This window comes from Myxine glutinosa, chromosome 4, assembly GCF_964187855.1.
Source record: "Myxine glutinosa chromosome 4, kmMyxGlut1.1, whole genome shotgun sequence".
In the NCBI taxonomy this organism is placed as follows: Eukaryota; Metazoa; Chordata; class Myxini; order Myxiniformes; family Myxinidae; genus Myxine; species Myxine glutinosa.
The window spans coordinates 113,775,287-113,794,995 of record NC_136264.1 but is presented as its reverse complement, the minus strand read 5'-3'; the positions used below and the strand labels follow the sequence as shown (position 1 = coordinate 113,794,995).

The 19,709-nt window shown below is 45.2% G+C and overlaps 1 protein-coding gene across 5 annotated transcripts in view; it reads right to left on the bottom strand.

Annotated features, from left to right (window-relative positions):
* LOC137425092 (interleukin-17 receptor B-like) overlaps positions 1–12,395 on the bottom strand; it is a 68,619-nt gene extending 56,224 nt beyond the window's left edge. For 2 of the 5 annotated variants that reach the window (XM_068113126.2, XM_068113125.2), the window contains exon 1: positions 12,117–12,395. In XM_068113126.2, coding sequence (XP_067969227.2) covers positions 12,117–12,251 — 135 coding nt within the window. In that variant the 5' untranslated portion in view covers positions 12,252–12,395. Of the gene's footprint in view, positions 1–2,048; positions 2,796–12,116 lie in introns of those variants that run through there. The other 3 variants (XM_068113124.2, XM_068113127.2, XM_068113129.2) reach the window with 3 other exon arrangements.
* Between the last annotated feature and the right edge of the window lie 7,314 nt (positions 12,396–19,709).

Below are 19,709 nucleotides of genomic sequence, written 5' to 3'. Positions count from 1 at the left end.
AAGGGGCATGAGTGAAATTATGAGGGGAATGAGTAAAGAAATCGATGAAATGAAAGAGGAAAGTGATGCTGGTAGTGAAAGATTGGATGCACGGATTAAAGAAACAAAAACCCTATGTGGAATGAACGAACGCATGAGTGAACAGGGGAATGAAATGAGGGAAGTGAATGAACAATTGGAGGTAAATGGAACATGTTTGATACCTGGTGGCCTGGAGGTTTATCGGGACCGGGTGGATGCCCCAACACATCAACCGGGGATGGATTTGAATCCTTGCTGTGCCAGGGCGGTGGTTCAAAGCAACAGGGGGTAGAGTTATTGGGGGTCCGTGTGATGGAGCCGGACCATGTATTTATTGATCAAAGCCTGTCGGGGCCGCAAATGATTTGTAATGAGGATGACGAGGATGATGTGATACGGCAGCTGGGGACCTGAAAGTCCCATGGAGGTAGGGGTTGACCAGGCCCGAAGGAGTTTGGGGGCTGAGGTGAGTCGGTCCGAGGAGGTGGTTGTGGTGACCGTGGGGACCCTCACCGTGCATAACAATTGGGAACAGGAGTCTCCGAAATTGGATACCTAGATGGGGGAGCGTGTTGACTCCGGGCTGGATTCGGACCTTGGGGAGTCGGGAGGTCGAGCCTCGGGAGATTTGGTCCCCGTAGGGAATGTGGATCAGCTGCAGGGAGAGGCGGAACAACCTGTGATAGAGGTTGTTACTTGCAGCTGCGGTGATTGGACACCTGGGGCCAAAATTTTTAAAAGGAAAAATAAATTTAGATTTAAATGGGAAATGGATTTGGCACAGCCTTGGTTGGAGTTGGTCCCCGGGCTGCGGGATTTGGACATGGAGAGGTCATTGGGGATGGCCTCGGGGGAAATTTTCCCCTTTCGAAATTTGGTGATGCCAAGCAGCTGGGGGGCTGTGCTGGCGAGATTTGGACGTGGGGTCCAGCCATGGGTGTCATGGTACGACCTGGGCCCCACGGGGGGTCTGATGGAGTGTGGCGTCCCTTGTCCGTCGGGGCGCCGTCCGGTGTGTGGCTCGGGCCGGCAGGGTCACCGGACCCTGGTGGGGGTTAAGACCTCCGGGGGGGGGGGGGGGGAGGGGTAGTTTCTCAAGCCTGGGATGGCAAATATTGAGGACCACTAGGGGGAGGTGTTGTGGGTCGTGCTTTGGTGGTGGCACTGTGGACGGCCAACTTGGGCCTGATGTAGTGACCACCCGGGCATGCGGCATGACACCCTCCTCCTGAGACTCTGGGACAGCCGGCATGTGGTGACCTGCCATGCCGTGCTGGGCTATGGACGTGGGTCGAACCGCATGGACAGGGATGGAGATAGCCTACCGGACAACCATTGGGGCATCTGTGGAACGTGATGGTGTGAGAGTGACCTTCCACAGATGTCCCGTTATGATTTATGGACTCTCGGTTTGGGAAGAGAGCCATGGGGTTAATGTGAATGGGAATTTGTAACGAGCCGAGCATATGGGCCATGCTCGGCTGGCATGTGTATGGCAAAGCATATTTCTTTGGTGAAATGAGTGAATTGTGGAAAATGTTTGGCATGGGTAATCTGTGGGTTAGATGCAAATTTAAGGGTGAATTTTGTGAAGATAAATGGTGGACACTGTATATTGACACCATTATTGATACAGGTGTGCTCGACCAGAGTGTTGGAGGCTGGAATAAAAATTCATAGGTTAGCAAGACAGCCTTCAACTGGTTGCGGGGGCGACTGCGCCCATATTTGGGATGCGGAGTCATGGGGATGCAGTTGTGTAGTTGACGGTCAACGTGGTGCTGTGCGTGTCCGAGGTGTGTGGACCATGTCTTCTGGGTGGATCTCCTGGTGGAGCATGGCTGTTGACTGGACCTTGGTGCGGTCAAGTGTGGGTGAGCACTGGGGGGGCTGCAGTTCTGTGGTCGGACTGGGGGATGATGTGGAGGTGCAGGGGACGTGGCTGTAGGGATGCCACGCACTGTGACCGTGCCCCCTAGGGCCGAGGTTGTGCTTGCGGCAGTGTGTTTTTGGCAGCAGGTGCTCACCACATTGGCCAGCTGGGGCTGGTGCAGTTGTGTTCCTTCACAGGGGGGCCTAAGGATGGATGGTGTGTCGCACCCTTGTGGACACTCATGGGCCATGTTGGCGTTTTGACTGCTCGCCTTGTCCCGATGACCCTTGCACGGTAGAGGTGCAGAGCTGTCGTGGCCACAGGTAGTTGTGTAGTGATGATCACCGTTGGATGCGGATCCACATACCTGCCAGTGTGGTGGGGACAAAAGAGAAATTTGGAAAATTTGATTGGTCAAATGAGAAATTTTGGGATTTTGTGGGTGGACTGCACTTTGAACCTGACCAACCGGAAGTTACCTGTACATCAAGGTAGAGTTAAGGCCTTAATGGTTACTGTCCCAGGCTTCAGGACTTGCTATGGAAATTGGGGACATGTAATTTCGAGTTGGGAGGCGGGTGAGAGTGATGACATGGTTGGTGAGGGGGATGGAATTGGGGCCACACAGTGTCTTGTGGGTGGCATATGTTTTTGTGTAGTGGTTATGTGTTTCTATGTGGTCGTGAGATTGGAGAAAATGAGTGAGTGGTGATTATTGTGAAATGTGTTTTGGAAATATGGATTTAAATGTGAACTGGGATTTCACATGTGGCAGGCCATGGCAATTCTTTTGTAACATCTGCTTGGAATTGTGCTGAATTGTGTTGAGAATTGAATGGCAGCGGGGGAGGAAATGTGTTTTGGGGTCTTGTGGGTGGGGAAGGTGTGTGTGTCCGCAGGTACATATCAAGCTCTGAGGAGCGATGCCTGCGGCCCCCCTCTGCGGCAATTACCCCTGGCAGCCAGTGGTATCTGGAAATTGGAGCTCGTCGGTGGAGGGTCTGGGTGGGTGCCCTGGGGTAAAGGAGACCCCCGGCAACCCGGGTAGCTGCGCGGCAGCAGGAGGCAACGGATCCTGGTGTGTGGAGACCCTCACCGGCGAGGTAATGGCGGAAAGGGGCTGTTGGGCTGTCACGGGGCCAAGAGGTAAAGGCTGGGTGGCAATAAACTTGTAAGTCGGTTGACTTGTTTTGGGACTGTGGGCACCAGAGCCTGAAGGGCCCCCACCATCTTTTTTTGCGGTACCTCCCTGCTGCCTAGTAGTAGAAATGGCATGCACACACGAATGACATTAATGCCACGGTCCTGCCGGGGGGGGGGGGGGGGGTGAAATAAGTGCTTGTAATGATTTTGTGTTGTTAATGACTTATGGAATGTGTATGAGTGGTTAAGGGGTTTGTGTTGTATGAATGAGGGCGAAATCCACCGAGCCATGTCACTCACCTGTAACACCTGGACAGGGCCCGTGGAAATTTAGGGGCGCATTGGGGATGGCCCCGCAGGTAAGGTTGCATCTTGTGGCATCCACCGGGGGACACGGTCTGTAGACCGGGGTATGTACAAATGTTTTATAGAGTTGTGAATTTTAGTTAAGGGTAAGTGTTGTGGTGAAGGTAGGATTTTTGAGTGTTGTTGTTTCCTCCCTCCGCAGGAACGACCAATGAAACGATTGTAAATATTTGATTGCATGATGTTAAGGGGATTAGAATGTTAAGAAGCACAGGTAGGAATCCCGACTCACTTCCCACAGCCCTTCTGATTTATTTCATAGATTAATTAAGTGTGAGACAGTAAGTGTTAAGGCTGGGATGGTAGCGCCTGCAGTGAACCTAGCAGGAGCTACGGTTCCAGGTGGGGGGCTGTGTTATGTCAGTAGGGTAGTGATATGTAGAGCCAGATAGATCTGTGCAGGTAACGTGCTTCGTCTGTCGCGGTAAGGAATCTACGTTGTAATAAGTTTCATGTTTAGGCGATTTGTTGGCTAAGATGTATACCTGTGGACATACCAGGATGTTCGTGTGATAAGTAGAGTTAGGGATTAAAGAATAAAGCCCCTGTGTGTCCACATCTGGTAGCCAAACCTTTGTCCCATATGGCAATGCACACCTGTAGACACTTGGTTAGGATCTCCTTAGTGCAACATTAAATGACTCCCTTCCCTGACAGTGACTTCGGAAGGAACAGGCAAAGAAACCAGGCCGGGGCACCGCTGATGATGGCCGCCGCCAATTATACCTCCGACAGGCCTAACCACATCGAGTGCCAAGCGCTATCACCACGCTACATGCTATGTGCAATCACCACGCTACATGCTACGAGCTATCGCCATGCTACGGTCCTGTGATTGGTCGGCGCGCTGGGTGCGAACCTCCAGCCAACGAGTGCGAGAGGCGCGAAGCTGGAAGGTTCGGTGGAAGTCGCTGGTTGGTGGCGCGCCAAGGCTGACATCGCCGAAAAGGTTATTTAAGAGCGCCGAACGCCATTTTTGAGTCTTGCGCCATTTGAGTTGGTCTGGAGCGTCTCTTGCGGTTCGTGCTCTTGTTTGCGCAGCTAGCCTTTTTGGACATCCGGCGCTTCGTCTTGCGCAGCCCGAGTTGAGTTGAGATATAGCCCGAGTGGAGTTCGCTTGTGTCTTGCACGTTTGCTTCGGGAGAGCTGACTGGGACGTGGCAGGCCGATCGTGTGTGAAGATCGACCTCGCTTGGATCCGCTAGCCTGCGTTGGACACGCGGTGCTTTTCCTGCTGTGGGACCTCGTGGTGCTTGGAGTGGTGCTCAGTGCTTTGGAGCTTGGAGCGAGGCCTTGTGGCGCTTGGAGCGAGGCCTGGTGGTGCTCGGAGGTGGACAGAGAGGGCCGCGTGGGACGTCGGCGGACACGACTACAAGACTGCAGACAGATAAGCTCGCACCCCACATTCCCCAATTACATGACGAAAGTGTTCTTTTATTTATTCTTCCCTCGTCTTGTTTCTGAAGTCGGTATGTGGGATCCCAAATTAGTTACTTTTATTTCATTGCCGTCGCGTTTCATTGTTTCAGGTTCCGTTAATAAATCTTTATTTTTGTACATTTGAAAGCCTGTTTATCGTGTGCATTAATTTCCCTGCAGCTGCCGTCGTTTCACCAAGGTAAGCTTTTGCCGCAGCCTCCCTTTTTCCTTCTACCTCCTGCGTTTTATAGCCGAATTCGTGTTTGGTCGCTGCCTCCAGTAAAACCGTTTAGTCCTATCCGCGGTCTCTGGTGTTAACCGGAGTCGCACGACAGTATATACATATATATATATATCTATATATATCTATATATATCTATATATATATATATTGTTGCGGATCCGGGGGTCGGTGCTCCCCTTACCAAGGGGGGGGGGGGGGGTTAATGCCCTTGTCTGTTACACTGTCCGATTTTCCCCAGTCCTGGAAATTACACGCTCCTTCGCGGGGTGAGTTTGGCCAGGGTGATTGGTCAACGGGTTCCCAAATACCTTTGCCAATCCCTCCGCAAAGCATGGATATAATTCCCTGCTTGGACCCGGACAAGATGGAGTTTGCCGAGCGGTTAGCAGTCCGAAATCCGAGCCGTTAATAACACTAACCCGATTCTGAGCGGTTCTGCCAAATCGTGCCACGTATATCAATTGGGGACAGGACGAAAGCGTTCGGATGAGAAGAAACTAAGGGGTAAAGAAAGAACAAATATGGTTTATTTATACAGTACTAGAAGAGGAAATGAAAGGTAATGTACAGTTGAAGAGGAAGAAGCAGTAACACAGGGCAGCCTTATACAGTCTTATATAACACTCCCAGGACAGAACAAACACACTTACATGAAAGGATGGAATGGCAGGGATGGTTGGGCGTTGAGGTCCGGCTCAGGTCCAGTCGAGTCCGGCTCCGGTGTTGACTCGTGCCGTAGCGAGCACCCGGCAGCAGCAAGCACGTACCGTTGGCGCGCGATCGGACCTTGTACGTGGCGGGGGGGGGGGGGGCTCTTTCTCCTCCCTGTGCAACGACCTCTCACTCCCAACTCCCAACTGTCAACTCCCAACTCCCAACTGGCAAAGTAGTCCCAAGTGAGCGCTTTTATCGCACGCTCGCATATCAAGCCGCCCGCTCTTTAGGTCCGCCCACCGGTGAGCTCGCCTCGGCCCTGATTGATCGCGGGGGCTCCCAGACTCCGCCCCTTGATGGTGCGTTGATGGGCCATGCCTTCGTTCCTGGCGCTCCTCCCCCTTCTTCTCCAATTCGGCCGCATGGCTTATGGCAGCTTGCAGGATAGAAAACCATCGCACCGCTGTTGAAAGGAACTTTGGGGCCTACTCTTATTTAATTAATACAACGCAGATTCAACTATTGGGAACAGATCCTTAACTGAAACATAGACTAATGAAATAACTAGAGAGGTTCCTATGGTGTCCTACGTGTTGTACATGGCCTAACTAGGGTGCAACCTTTACAAAGGGGGATATTTACAAGGCTTATTATTATTTACAAAGTGAAGGTTCTAAAAACCATAACAATATCTATATACAGACTTGGCATTTAATATGGAATATTTTTTTGTGGGGGTGAACTTACTTTTCAAGATGACTTAGAACCAAAAGTTCATTGGAATTATGTTGAAATTATTCGAGATTTTGTTAATGTGACCTTTAAAAGAAACAAAAACCACATTTGACATTTCTAAGCAAATAAATTGATCCTTGAAAGTGATGTAAACTGATATCGAACTCAATTCACGGACAGTACTGTGTTAAGCTTCTGTACATTTTCCAGAAGTATCTCTTTATTTTGCACATTAGCCCAAAAATTTTCAACAAAAACAAAAGCTAAATTATGACTGGGATTACGGACAGTAAAATTACAGTTCAGTACTTCGTGTAACCCCCACGAGCATTCAGGAGACCTCGTACACGTTGAGGCATGCTGTTCACGAGATTTGCCAAGGTTTGGACAGGAATCGCTTGCCATGCAGTGACAATAGCCTGCTGCAATTCACGCACAGAGGTTGGCTGCTGGTCCAAGTTGTCGATTTGACGCGTTAATTCTGCCCACAAGTTCTCTATCGGATTCATATCCGGGGACATGGCAGGCCACTCCATATGCTCTACACCACGGTCAGCAAGAAAGTGTTGGATCATGCGAGCACGATGAGGCCGTGCATTGTCATCTTGGAAGACAAAGTTTCCTTGAAAGGCTGCACAAGTAAATGGAAGCAATGTTTCTTCCAGAATGACCCTGTACTTGAACTGGTTCAGGTTTCCATTCAGAACAACCAGGTCAGTTTTGCCCCCTGCATGAAAAGCAGCCCAAACGGTCACCCCACCACCTCCAGCTTGGACTCTTGGCACTATACAATCTTCGTTGTGGGCTTCATGCACTTGTCTGCGCACTCGGACGCGGCCATCTTGACGATAGACCAGAAAGCTAGACTCGTCACTGAAGGTCACGTGATTCCAGTGTCCTGGCTGCCATTGACGGTGCTCTCTGGCTCACTGCAATCGGCGCTGGCGGTGTTGTCTGGTCAGGCGTGGCTTTCTCAGGGGATGTCTGGCACGATAGCCTGCTTGAACCAGTCGTTGGTTGACTAGCCTTCTGGATACAGGCACATTTGGTTATTGCTGCCACTCAGCCCTAAGCTGATTCGCTGACTTGGTACGGCCATTGCAGACTAACCGGTGCAGCTGGCGATCATCTCTCCTTGTGGTTCTGCGTGGACGTCCTGGCCTCGGTATTGGAGTAGGGACACCCCTCTGAGCATTTTGTTTCAGGATCTTTGACACCTGACCTTGAGTGATGCCATACTGCTGAGCAATAGCATGCTGTTTCATGCCAGAATTTCGTAAAGCCACCACTCCATGACAAACAGCATTTTCAAGTTGATGGACCATCTCCAAAGGAAGCGGCAATAACTTTTGTACACATATATATATACACACGAGGGCCGATCAATAATAACCTTAAAATGGTGATATAAATTCGAGAATGTATTGTGTGTAGTTGTGGACGACATATGTTATATCTATTGGTAAGAGTCATGTTTTGCCTGTTTTAGATCTGGCAACATTGAGTGTATGACATCAGTAGAGCAGTTCCAAGATTGCGGCTCCCTTAGAAGCATGCACCAGGGAGGAGCAACGTTCTGTCATCCATTTCTTGGGAAGTGAGGGTGTGAATCCCAGTGAAATCCATCACAGAATGAAGATGCAATATGGTGACGCATGTTTATCGCTGCAGCAGGTGTACGACTGGGACAGGAAGTTTAAAAGTGGAGTGTCCAGTGTGGCTGACGCTGCTCGCTCGGGCCGGCCTCACACAGCCGACACACCATAAAACGTTGCAGGAGTTGAGCGCGTGCTAAGGGAAAACCGTCATATTGTGCTGCATGAAGTGGTCTCCAAATTGAACATTAGCCATGGATCAGCACACCATATCATTCACAACGTGCTGGGGTTCCGCAAAGTGTCTGCAAGTTGGGTGCCTAGACAACTCTCACCCAAACTGAAAGAACGGCGATTGGACGCATGTGAAGAACTTCTGCGACATTACGAAACAAAAGGCAATCTTACAGCGCGTAGTGACTGGGGATGAAAGCTTGGTCCACTACTTTCAGCCAGAAACGAAGAGGGCAAAGAGTGGCACCATTCAACTTCACCGAAGCCCAAAAATTCCACACACAGCCGTCCGCTGTAAAAGTGATGCTGATGCTCTTCTGGGATATCCGAGGCCCACTTGTAGAGCACTACATGCCCAGAGGGACCACAGTCACCAGTGCATCATACTGCGACCTCCTCAAAAATCATCTGAAACCAGCAATCAGATCAAAACGTCGTGGACTACTCACTAGCGGTATTTTGCTGCTGCATGACGATGCTTGGCCCCATACTGCCCGCGCTACATCTGCAACAATCGAGGACCTGCATTTTGAGTGAGATGTCTCATCCACCCTCCTCGCCATACCTCGTCCCTTCGGATTACTACATCTTTGGGCTACTTAATGGGGCGCTTGGTGGACACACTTTCCGATCCGACGAAGAGGTTCAAGAGGCAGTGCACGGATGGCTACACAAACAGCCAAAATACTTTTTTTCTCGAGGAATCCAGGCCTTAGTAAAGCGCTGGAAAAAATGCATTGAACACAATGGAATTATGTTGAAAAATGAGTTGTTACACATGTACACACAATAAACAAGTTGTGAAAAATATTTTAAGGTTACTTATTGACTGCCCTTCATATACGTATATCTATCTATAATTCCAGTAATCTCTGTGTGTTTGTTTGTTTGTTTGTCTGTGACCGCTGTTTCTCGACAACCACGGGTCCGATATACTTTAAACTTGCCAGGTATATTGCTGGGGACCCGAGGATGTGCCTTTTCAAGGTTTCATATTAATCGGACAATTACTTACCGAGCTATGTCCAAAAAACGATTCAACCAATCAGAGAGCAGCGAGCTATCGCGTGTGCCGAACGTGGCGAACACACTCTGCCTCGGATGGCACATTTGAGAGCGTATTCATTTATTTCCCGTCGGCAAACTATGTTGGCGCTATGTTGGCGTTAAACGATGTTTTAAAACTAATTAAAACCCCGGGGGGATTGTCACTGTACTCGCAAGCCGTTCGCCGTTCGCTTTGGCGTTGCGAATGAACCAAAACATTTCATGGACCAAACCATTTCATGTAAAGCGTTCGCCGTTCGCTTTGGCGTTGCGAATGGACCAAAACATTTCATGACCCAAACCATTTCATGTAAATAGAGGGGGGGATATAATTTTAGATATAGATATAGTACGGGCATGCCCTAGTATATATATATATATATATATATATATATATATATATATATATATATATATATATATATATATATATATATATATATATGTGTGTGTGTGTGTGTAGGCTTTCTGGGGGTTTTTTCGGCTTTCTGTTTCCACAAGACTCATTTACGCAAATGCAGAGACAAGGAGACCTCAGATTTTGTTACCTGCCATGGCCTGCGCCTAATACGCACCCCAGACAGTTTGATCAAAAGAAGGAAGAGAGGGGGAGGGCAAGAAATTGTTTTTATTTTGATCTTACTCTTAGTGTGTTGTATATTATTCGCAATTCAGCATCTAAAAAGGCTGTGATGAATATCCGAGAATCTCCTTGCTCCCCGAGTGTATGGCTCGGCCAATATCTATACACTGCCTAATTTGATTTTTTCCCCATTAACAAAATCTGTTTTTTTTTGCAATTACGCAAAGATTGGTATTCCCATCAATAAAGCAACCAGGCTTATATTCCAGTCTATACTATAAGAAATATGTTTGTCTGTCTTTCTGACTGTCTTTGTGTCAGTGTGTCACCATTTCATCAGAGATGGCCAAACAGATATTTGTCAAACTTCCAGAGATTCATGAGAGAGTGTTGTGGAGTGTTTTAGGCAAAAATATATATTTGTAACATTTCAAAAAAGAAGTTAATTTTTTTTTGCATTTTTTAAAAAAATCTAAATCTTTATTCTTTATTGCAATGTGAAAGGTCATATTGAATGATCCCCAACCCCATTCCTCAGTGGGTGTAGGGAAGTGTTTCAGGTACCCACAAGACTTGTTCAGGCAAATAACTTTGGGCAGTGTATAGTCAACAGACTGCTGCTTTGATCGCTCCCTAGAATAAAAATAATCATGGTTATATAACTCGGACAGATTCCAATTATTGCAAAAGCCTGTTGGCTGATACCAGAGGCCTGAAGCCACGTTGTGTCACATTCACGAGGACCATGATGCCTATCGCCTTCAACCTTTCGATATTTGATGATACCTTAGACGTCTTGGTTGGTTTAAACTGAACGGAAAATTTATCGGGAGGGCATGGCGATTGTGAATGTTTATATGACACATCCGAAGATGTCTATGGCCTACCATAGTACCAAAATGGCAGACGTATGATTTGATTTTTCAGGTTTCAATTGTGGGTGGAGTCAGGCCAGTAAATCAAGCTCCACTCTATATGGACAGAGCTTCAGACAGACTGGCGGAGAATATTATAGCGAATACATATTGCTAGAAATGTCCTTCGACAGCATAATAGTCACTAACTGTTAAGACTGCTTGGGCTTTTCGGTGTTGTAAATCGACAGTAAGTAAGGTAAGTATACGTGAACAGAATAGACTGAATAGTTTGTGGTTGTATTATTTTATTTTATTTCCGGCAGTTGTAGCCTGGTGTTAGCGGTTAGGGTGGCGGCTTGGGATCCTAGGATCCTGGGTTCGAATCCCGGTCGATCGCTGAATTAACACCATGGGGGTTGACTCAGCCTGTCATCCTTCCGAGGTCGGCAAATTGAGTACCAGTTCACTGGTAATTCTCTGTGTGTCGCAAGAGGCGACCAACAGGGTTGGCGGCAGGAAGGGCATCCGGCCATAAAACATTGATTCAAAAAGGGGACCACGGTGCCTGAAAAAGGCCAACCCCTGCTCTGCGGGGGAAAATGGCCTCTGAAGGTGGTCAGTTGTGCAAACCAACGACTCTGAACCTATACACCACCAGGGTGCGCAACAAAAATGCACATAACTCTAAATTGCATGAACATCGATAGTTATAGACCTCCACATGCACCCTGCGGAGGACAGAAGAGCTCTCAAATCAGGTATCATCCAGCACTATACGTGCTGTGATTACGACGTTTACCCCGTTCAGACATCATTCATCCAACTTGTGTATATATATATATATACTGGGTGATGTTTCAATTCAAAGTATGGCGTCTCTCAGATGGACGTTAACCTGGGTGCTGCTGTCTCTAGCATCAGTCGGGACGTTAAAATACAGCAATGTCTTTCGCAGAGTAGGTGAGTTATTGCCATTACCCTGAATTGTACATTATAATTACCACAAAAAATCACCTTCAGTTATATATCTGTCCTGTTGGTTCATGAAATAGTTTGCCAAAAACATTATTCGACCAACCCCACAAAAAAGTGGGAATAATTGGGGCCGGTAAAGAAGACAGAATAATCCAGGAAAAGAATCACATGTTGTTGCTCACTCATCTATTGCTGTTCTCTTACCCTTATTGCTAGAACTTCCCTATGAATTAAGTTGCAAATATCTGAATATCGTATAAACTATAAAGCATCACCGAACATAGGAGTTTTACTCTTACCTCTATAAACAGGATGCAATATCATGTGTCGCATCAGGATTACATAAACATGTTGGTAAGAAAACGATTACCGGTTGAGTGCAGGTAGCTATGCAGGTTCGATGAGCAGGTATCTTGTAGGTAGTGCAAGGTGTGGCTAAGACCACAGCAAAGGAAGTCAAGTACCAGGTGCACAGGAGGTGAAGCGAGGAAACCAAAGTCTTCATGGCATTTCCACCCTTAGCCAAGACTAATCGCACTGTTCACGGCTCTCACCTGGTTTTCTTATGTTCCTCATCTATAAACCTGCCAACCCCGAAAACGTCAATAGCATTCTGACTTTACTTTAATGATGAAAACATCTCGGAAAACTCGTTCTTTGTGTCTTCGGGACATTATGACGAGCTTTATAATAATGGCAATTGTTATTTGAACATTGTGGTCCGACAGGATGGTCGAGCTTGTGTACGTACACAGGTGGTAACACAAAAGTGCGTACCTCCCCCCTTGGTGGATCCCATAAGAAGGTGGATCCCATTTTAGTGGTTAAATGTAGTAGAGCTAGTATCAGACCATTGACATTTGTATTATTTTACCATATGAGTTAATAACATATTAGGTTATTAAGGTGCATTGTGAAGCTCACAAAGAAGAGTTTGTAAAGTTACTTTACAAAAGTAAAGTTATAAAGTAAGAGTTACAAGGTCATTTTGACTGCTCTCAAGCTCTGGCTTTCTATTTGCACGACCTCGATGTTGTATCCATGAATTGATGTCAACAGTCATCAGAAAAATGCTGCAACAGGAGTTATTCAAGAAAATAACTTTTCCAGTTGATTCTATCACTGGGGTGCAAGAGTGGAGACAGGCTGTCTGGTTGGAGCTTCAGTTTATGTTTCTTCGTGGTTGCTCCTGATGAGACTAAATAATGACCAAAAAGATCATTATAACTATGGTCTGTCATCACTGAGCATAAATCCACATGCTGTCCAACCAGCTGGTAAAATGACAAAAGAAAAACGCAACATTAAATAATTATACGATTATACTTTTGGGGAAAAAATAGTTTACAGAGGAGTTAACTTCTGACTTCTGAGCTGTATGGTCTTGGGTTTAAATAACCAGCAAATGAGAGTTTGACTAAAACTTCCATCTGGTGCTGTGCTCCTTGGTATGTGTGTTTTGAGTAGATTAGATTGTGATACATCAGGGACCTGTCAGAGTAAGACGCTTTATTACAGGTGATGCTGAGAAGGCAGCATATGTACTTTATAGACAGGATAGTCAGAGTAATATTGTATGTAATTACCCTCTTGTTTGCGGGCGGGGCCTCACCTGGATTATTCTATGTTTGTATAAGTGCGTTCTGTAGCACCTAGTGTGGGTTATGTTTTATATGTGTATTTCCGATCCTTGCACACAAGTTTGCGTACGGTATTCCCTACTCCATCTTTGTGTCTGTTGATTCACATGGTTTGTTCCGACCTACTTATCCCGTCCACATTTTACCCCGTATTCTTTACAAACAAACCTTTAAAAGGGTAAGACCCGTGTTCAATCTCTCTGCCTCCTATGCGTGTGCCGTAAATTTTGGTTTATTTTGGAGACCTTGGGGAACGGTAAAGAGTAGATTAATTAAAATAATCACAGTAGGTTAGAAGCCATTTGATCATTTTTGGGATGAAAAATCCTGTGACCTGGATGAAAGATCAAATGAGGCATATCACATAAGTGATATATTAGACATTATATGTGACAGTATAGTTTGCAAGAGGAAACCTTTCGGCTGCAACCTGACAAAACTCTGTTACGTGTTAAGTGTATGGTTGATTAGCTGACTCATTATAGAACACATTCCGCAGTCGGTCTACGACACGATGAATTATGAGTTTTCAATGAGGAATCGGTATCATTAATGCTCTTGGGGATGAAGAAATGGATTTTATCAACTTAAAGCTGATAAGAGTATGTCAACCATCACACTTTATTGCATCCAGCGGTTAACACACTCACATCAGTTTTCAGTGCATAAATCCATTGTTTATGTTGCTTAGCACTGCAGACCAACACTAGCCTGAACAAAGGCAGTATTAGATTGTCTCCGGTGAAAAAACAAATTCGCCACTTGACACAGTCTTTTACACCGCCTTATATAGTTAACACATTAAATTAGTTATTCGTGACTGTTTTCTTTATCTTTTATGACATCGCTACAACCAGTACGTTTCCTGTTTGGAATGATTTTCAATTTTGTTTGACTGCTAGGCAGGCAGACGAACTGAAAAATTGCACGGTGTCCGAAGGAAGCGGTTCAGTTTGGCATTTTTATATGAAATAGGCAAAGCCGAGAAATGAACGAAACCCATTAGAATTATCCTTCAGAATTACCCTTTAGAATTACCCTTTAGAATTACTCTTTAGAATTACCCTTTAGAATTAACTTTTAGAATTACCGTTTAGAATTAACTTTTAGAATTACCGTTTAGAATCACTCTTTGGAATTACCCTTTAGAATTACCCTTTAGAATTACCCTTTAGAATTACTCTTTAGAATTACTCTTTCGAATTACTCCTTAGAATTACCCTTTAGAATTACCCTTTAGAATTACCCTTTAGAATTACCCTTTAGAATTACTCTTTAGAATTACCCTCTAGAATTACCCTTTAGAATTACCCTTTAGAATTACCCTTTAGAATTACCCTTTAGAATTACTCTTTAGAATTACCCTCTAGAATTACCCTTTAGAATTACTCTTTAGAATTACTCTTTAGGATTACCCTTTAGAATTACCCTTTAAAATTACCCTTTAGAATTACCCTTTAGAATTACTCTTTAGAATTACCCTTTAAAATTACCCTTTGGAATTGCACTTTAGAATCGCCCTTTAAAATTAAGAATTAGAATCAACTTTTAGAAGTATTCTTTGGAATTATCCCTCAGATTGAACCTTTAGAATCACCTTTTAGAATGATCCTTCAGAATGACCCTTTAGATTCTTCGAATTACCCTTTTGAATTACCCTTTGGAATTACCCTTTGGAATTACCCTTTAGAATTGCCCTTTAGAATTACCCTTTAGAATTACGCTTTAGAATTACGCTTTAGAATTACGCTTTAGAATTACCCTTTAGAATTACCCTTCAGAATTACCCTTTAGAATTACCCTTTAGAATTACCCTTTAGAATTACCCTTTAGAATTACCCTTCAGAATTACTCTTTAGAATTACCCTTTACAACCCATTATAATTACCCCTTAGAACCCATTAGAATTACCCTTTAGGAGCCATTGGAATAACCCTTTACAACCCATTATAATTACCTCTTAGAACCCATTAGAATTACCCTTTAGAATCCATTAGAATTACCCTTCAGAATTACTCTTTAGAATTACCCTTTACAACCCATTATAATTACCCCTTATAATCCATTAGAATTACCCTTTAGAATCCATTAGAATGACCATTTAGAACTAAACACAGTAGGTAGGAAGGTTCTACTTCTTCATTTTTCGATGGATATAGCCAAATAGTGAAACGGCTTCACCTCTCAAGAATTGCGTTACTCCTCTCTGCACGTGCTCTGTATGAGTCCTCCTGCTCTGTATGACAACAAACACAAAGAGAGGAGAGGAGAGGAGAGGAGAGGAGAGGAATGCTGCCTCTCCAAAGGTCTGATTCCAAGTCCAACTGTCGCACACAGCGCAGCTATAGCCTTCGTAAACTTTAAGACTACCTTCATGCACACGAGACTGTATCATCGTCCGCCCACCGCACAACTGTGGGAGTGCCACCTTCCAGCCCCCCCCCCCCTCTAATGCGGCGGCCCAATATAAAGTCTTACGCCCCTCTCCAAGGCTCCATAGCCGACCTCGCCATCATGGCCCATGGTGCAAAGGTCAAACAGTCTGTAAAGTTTTTTTTTTTTTTTTTTTGGCTACTAAGTCGAGACTTGTGTAAGACCTAACACATATAATATATAATAAATGGAGCAGGAGATGAGAGGGGGTGGGGAAGAGAGGTAAGTACAACAACAGTTGAGAACAGGGACATCGGGAGATCTGTGGAAGGTAGAGCGCTTGGGCGGATTACACAGTATACAACAAATGGACACTACAGGGGATTTCAGGGAAGAAAACAGGGAATTTGAAGGAGGTAAATTTAGGGTGGATTATCAGGGGTACAAAAAAATCAAGGTTTTGGATGGGGGAAGACAAGAGATGGTGGTGAACAGCTGTTTTGAAGACCTGGAGGAAGGAGTGGGATTGAAGAGAGTGAGGGAGTTTGTTCCAGAGGCGGAAAAAAGAGGAATGGAAGAGTGAAGGTGAGCAGAGAGCCGAGATTTCGGCAGTTTCACCATAAGAGGGTTGCAGGCAGATCTTGTGCGACCTGTAGGAATATTTGGGGGACAGAGCACAGATAGAGCTGGGGGAGCAAGGCCAGAGAGGAGTCGTAGGGAGACAGAAAGACCACCAATCTGCCTGCAGTGAGTGAGTGAAAGGCCTTCAGAATCAACTTCATCGCGGGAGATTCCAATGATTCTGAAAGCTTTGGTTTCAACAGCGTGAAGCCGAGCCAGGTGTGAGGCAGGAGCACCTGCCCAGAGGGGGGAACAGTATTCCATTGAGCTGTAGATGAAGGTTTTGTATGTAGTGAGGAGCTCAGGTGTGCCAAGGAAGGACTTCGCACGACGGAGGATGCCCAGTCGGCGACTGGCTTTGGAGGCCAGATTTGAAATGTGGTTTTCCCAGGAAAGACCATGGCAGATAGTGAGACCCAAAAAGCTTTAGTGACAGAACTTCTTCAAGAGGATTGTTTATAATGCAGATGTTGCCCTTTTAAAAGCTCATTGCGCTTTCGCATGTGCCTTTGATTCTTGTGCCAAAGTCCTCACCCGGCCTCGCTCGAAAGCAGGAGGGTTTTACACAACAAACGTACTCTACGCTGCATTAACTTTACCAATCCCTGCCTCCACAGTGCATATTTTACAAGGTTACTTACTCTGACAATTTCCCTGATACAAGAATATGCTATGTGCTATGTGCTATGTGCATAGATATGCTATGTGCTTGAACGGTACATACTATTCTTACCACAGTCGAGATATTTACCACCTCCCCCCACCCCCCTTTCCACATAATATGCCACCATTTTGTGCACCAACCTGTACTGAAGTCTTGTCTCCAACTTCTGAAATGCAGATGGGATGGTCAGCTTTGAGCTCCCTCCAAATAATGGTTTGCTCCACAATGCGGTGCCCCCTGCTGAAACTGCACTGGACAGCAGTGGTAACCTGTGGGGGATGTGACCACCAGGCATTGTACCCAGGATTAGGCAAATCAAAGACAAGGCAGTTCATTACATTACCATTACCATTAGCATTACCATTACCATTAGCATTACCATTACCATTACCATTACCATTACCGAACTGAGACATCCTTCTCTGCTCAATTCATATAACAAATGTTTAGTTTGTCTCAAGTGTGTCTTTAAATATATATATAAAAAACTTTAGCACTCTGATGGGAGTGAGTCGTTTTGGAGAATGTTCCAGCATTCTCACCACTTGTAACAACACAAAAAGCTGCAATCCTGAACCATGTTGAGAGCATGATGGAAATACTCCACATGAACATTGCCGAAAACACACTTTGATGGTGCAGTTTGCAAAAATAATTCGTTAAAAATGCATTCACTCATTATTTGCTCAAAACAACATTGACTGGATTCTCCAGTGGTATCAGAAAAGCCAAATACATTTTTAAAAATAAGTTGTGTGTGTGTGTGTGTTTGTGTGTACACAGTGCATTCAGAGAAGTATTCAGACCCCTTCACTTTTTTCACATTTTGTTATGTTGCAGCCTTATGCTGAAATCGTTTAAATTCATTTTTTCCCTCATCAATCTACACTCAATACCCCATAATGACAAAGAGAAAACAGGATTTTAGAAAGTTTTGCAAATGTATTAAAAAGAAAAAACTGAAATATCACATTGACATAAGTATTCAGACCCTTTGCTATGACACTTCAAATTTATCTCAGGTGCCTCCCATTTCTCTTGATCATCTTTGAGATGTTTCTACACCTTGATTGGAGTCCACCTGTGGTCCACCTGTGGTATATTTATAAAAGAAAGGATGGTCATTTGGGGGAAGGGAACAGTAAGAGGTCTGAGGGAGTGAATGATCAAGATTTATGGGTATGTCCAGGGGTTGGGGGAATTTAGTCAGATAAGCAGGTGAGCCTGGTGGCCAAGAGGTGAGGACAGTGGAATGGCATCCTCAACGTTCTCAGCTTGAATGTGGTTGAAGACAGACCTAGGGTGAACAGACAAAATCGAGAGAAGGTGAAACATGAGGACAAGAGCTTAGAGATGCACCACAGCATGAGGAGGAGTTGTAGATGAAAAGGGCACAGCTAGGTGTCAAAGGTTGTAGTGAATCTCACAGGTGGAAAGGGGCAGCAGACCTGAAGAATCTGGATGGAGGGAAGAGCACGATGCAGCAGGTTCAGGAAGAGATAACACAAACACTTTGGTCAACATATGTGGATATCAACTGGTGAGAACAGAAAACATCACAAGTGTTGAAAAATTCATCGAGCTATGTATAATTGTAGTTCCGAGAGTATGGCAGAACTTGCCTTGAGCCACATTCCTCATGCCCTATATTGATTTACACATTCCTTATGCCTTATTGAGGGATTCCTAATCAACCTTTTTAGCCCCCGTTGGACTTAGTCCGAAACGGGGGCTTATGGATTGGGTCTCGTCCGTCCGTCCTTCCGTCGGCAACCATATCTTGGACATGTATGGACCGATTTTGTGTATACTTGGCACAAATATAATACCTGATGGTACACATATGCACATCATTTTGTTTCGCGATGCGATAAAAGATGGCCGACTGGCGGCCATTTTAGTTGTAAAAAACCTGATGTTGACCACGTCCCCATGTCTCGGACATGCATTTACCGGTCTTATTGAAACTTGGCACACAGATAATGAATGATGGGCTACATATGCACGTCATTTCTTTTCGAGATCAGATCCAAGATTGTCAACTGGCGGCCATTTTGTTACATAAACGTGTCCCCAACCATTTCTCGGACATGCATGGTCCGATTTTGTTCACTATTGGTACAAAGGGTCAAAGACAACACATGAGAGTAGACATATGCAGAATATTTTGTTTTGTAACCTGACCAAAGGTGGCTGATGGGCGGTCTTATCTCTGTACAGTAACATTACTAAAACCACGGAGGCTATGATATTTTATGTCTTTTTCTTCTTGTTCGCAGAAGCGTCATGAGGTTTCATCAATAGTGAGAATCCAGGAGAATTTATTAAGCCTGGTGTTGTTTTACCAGTTAAGGTGGCTGGCTTAAAATCTTTATGATCTTGAGTTAGAGCACCTTTCGTGTCATTAAATAACACTAGGTGGGTTGACTCAGCCCGTCATCCTCCCGAGGTCAGCAAAATGAGTACCAGCGTACTTAAAATATATATAAAGAAATGGAAAAAAAGGCCGCATATGAAAAAATAATAACAGAAGATTATCCAAAAGTTAACACTGCAATGTTTATGGTATTAAGAAGTTTCAAGTTTATAGTCTGACGATACACGACATGACCAAAAGTATGCGGACACACCTTCTAATTAGTCACATTCGGCTGTTTCAGCCACA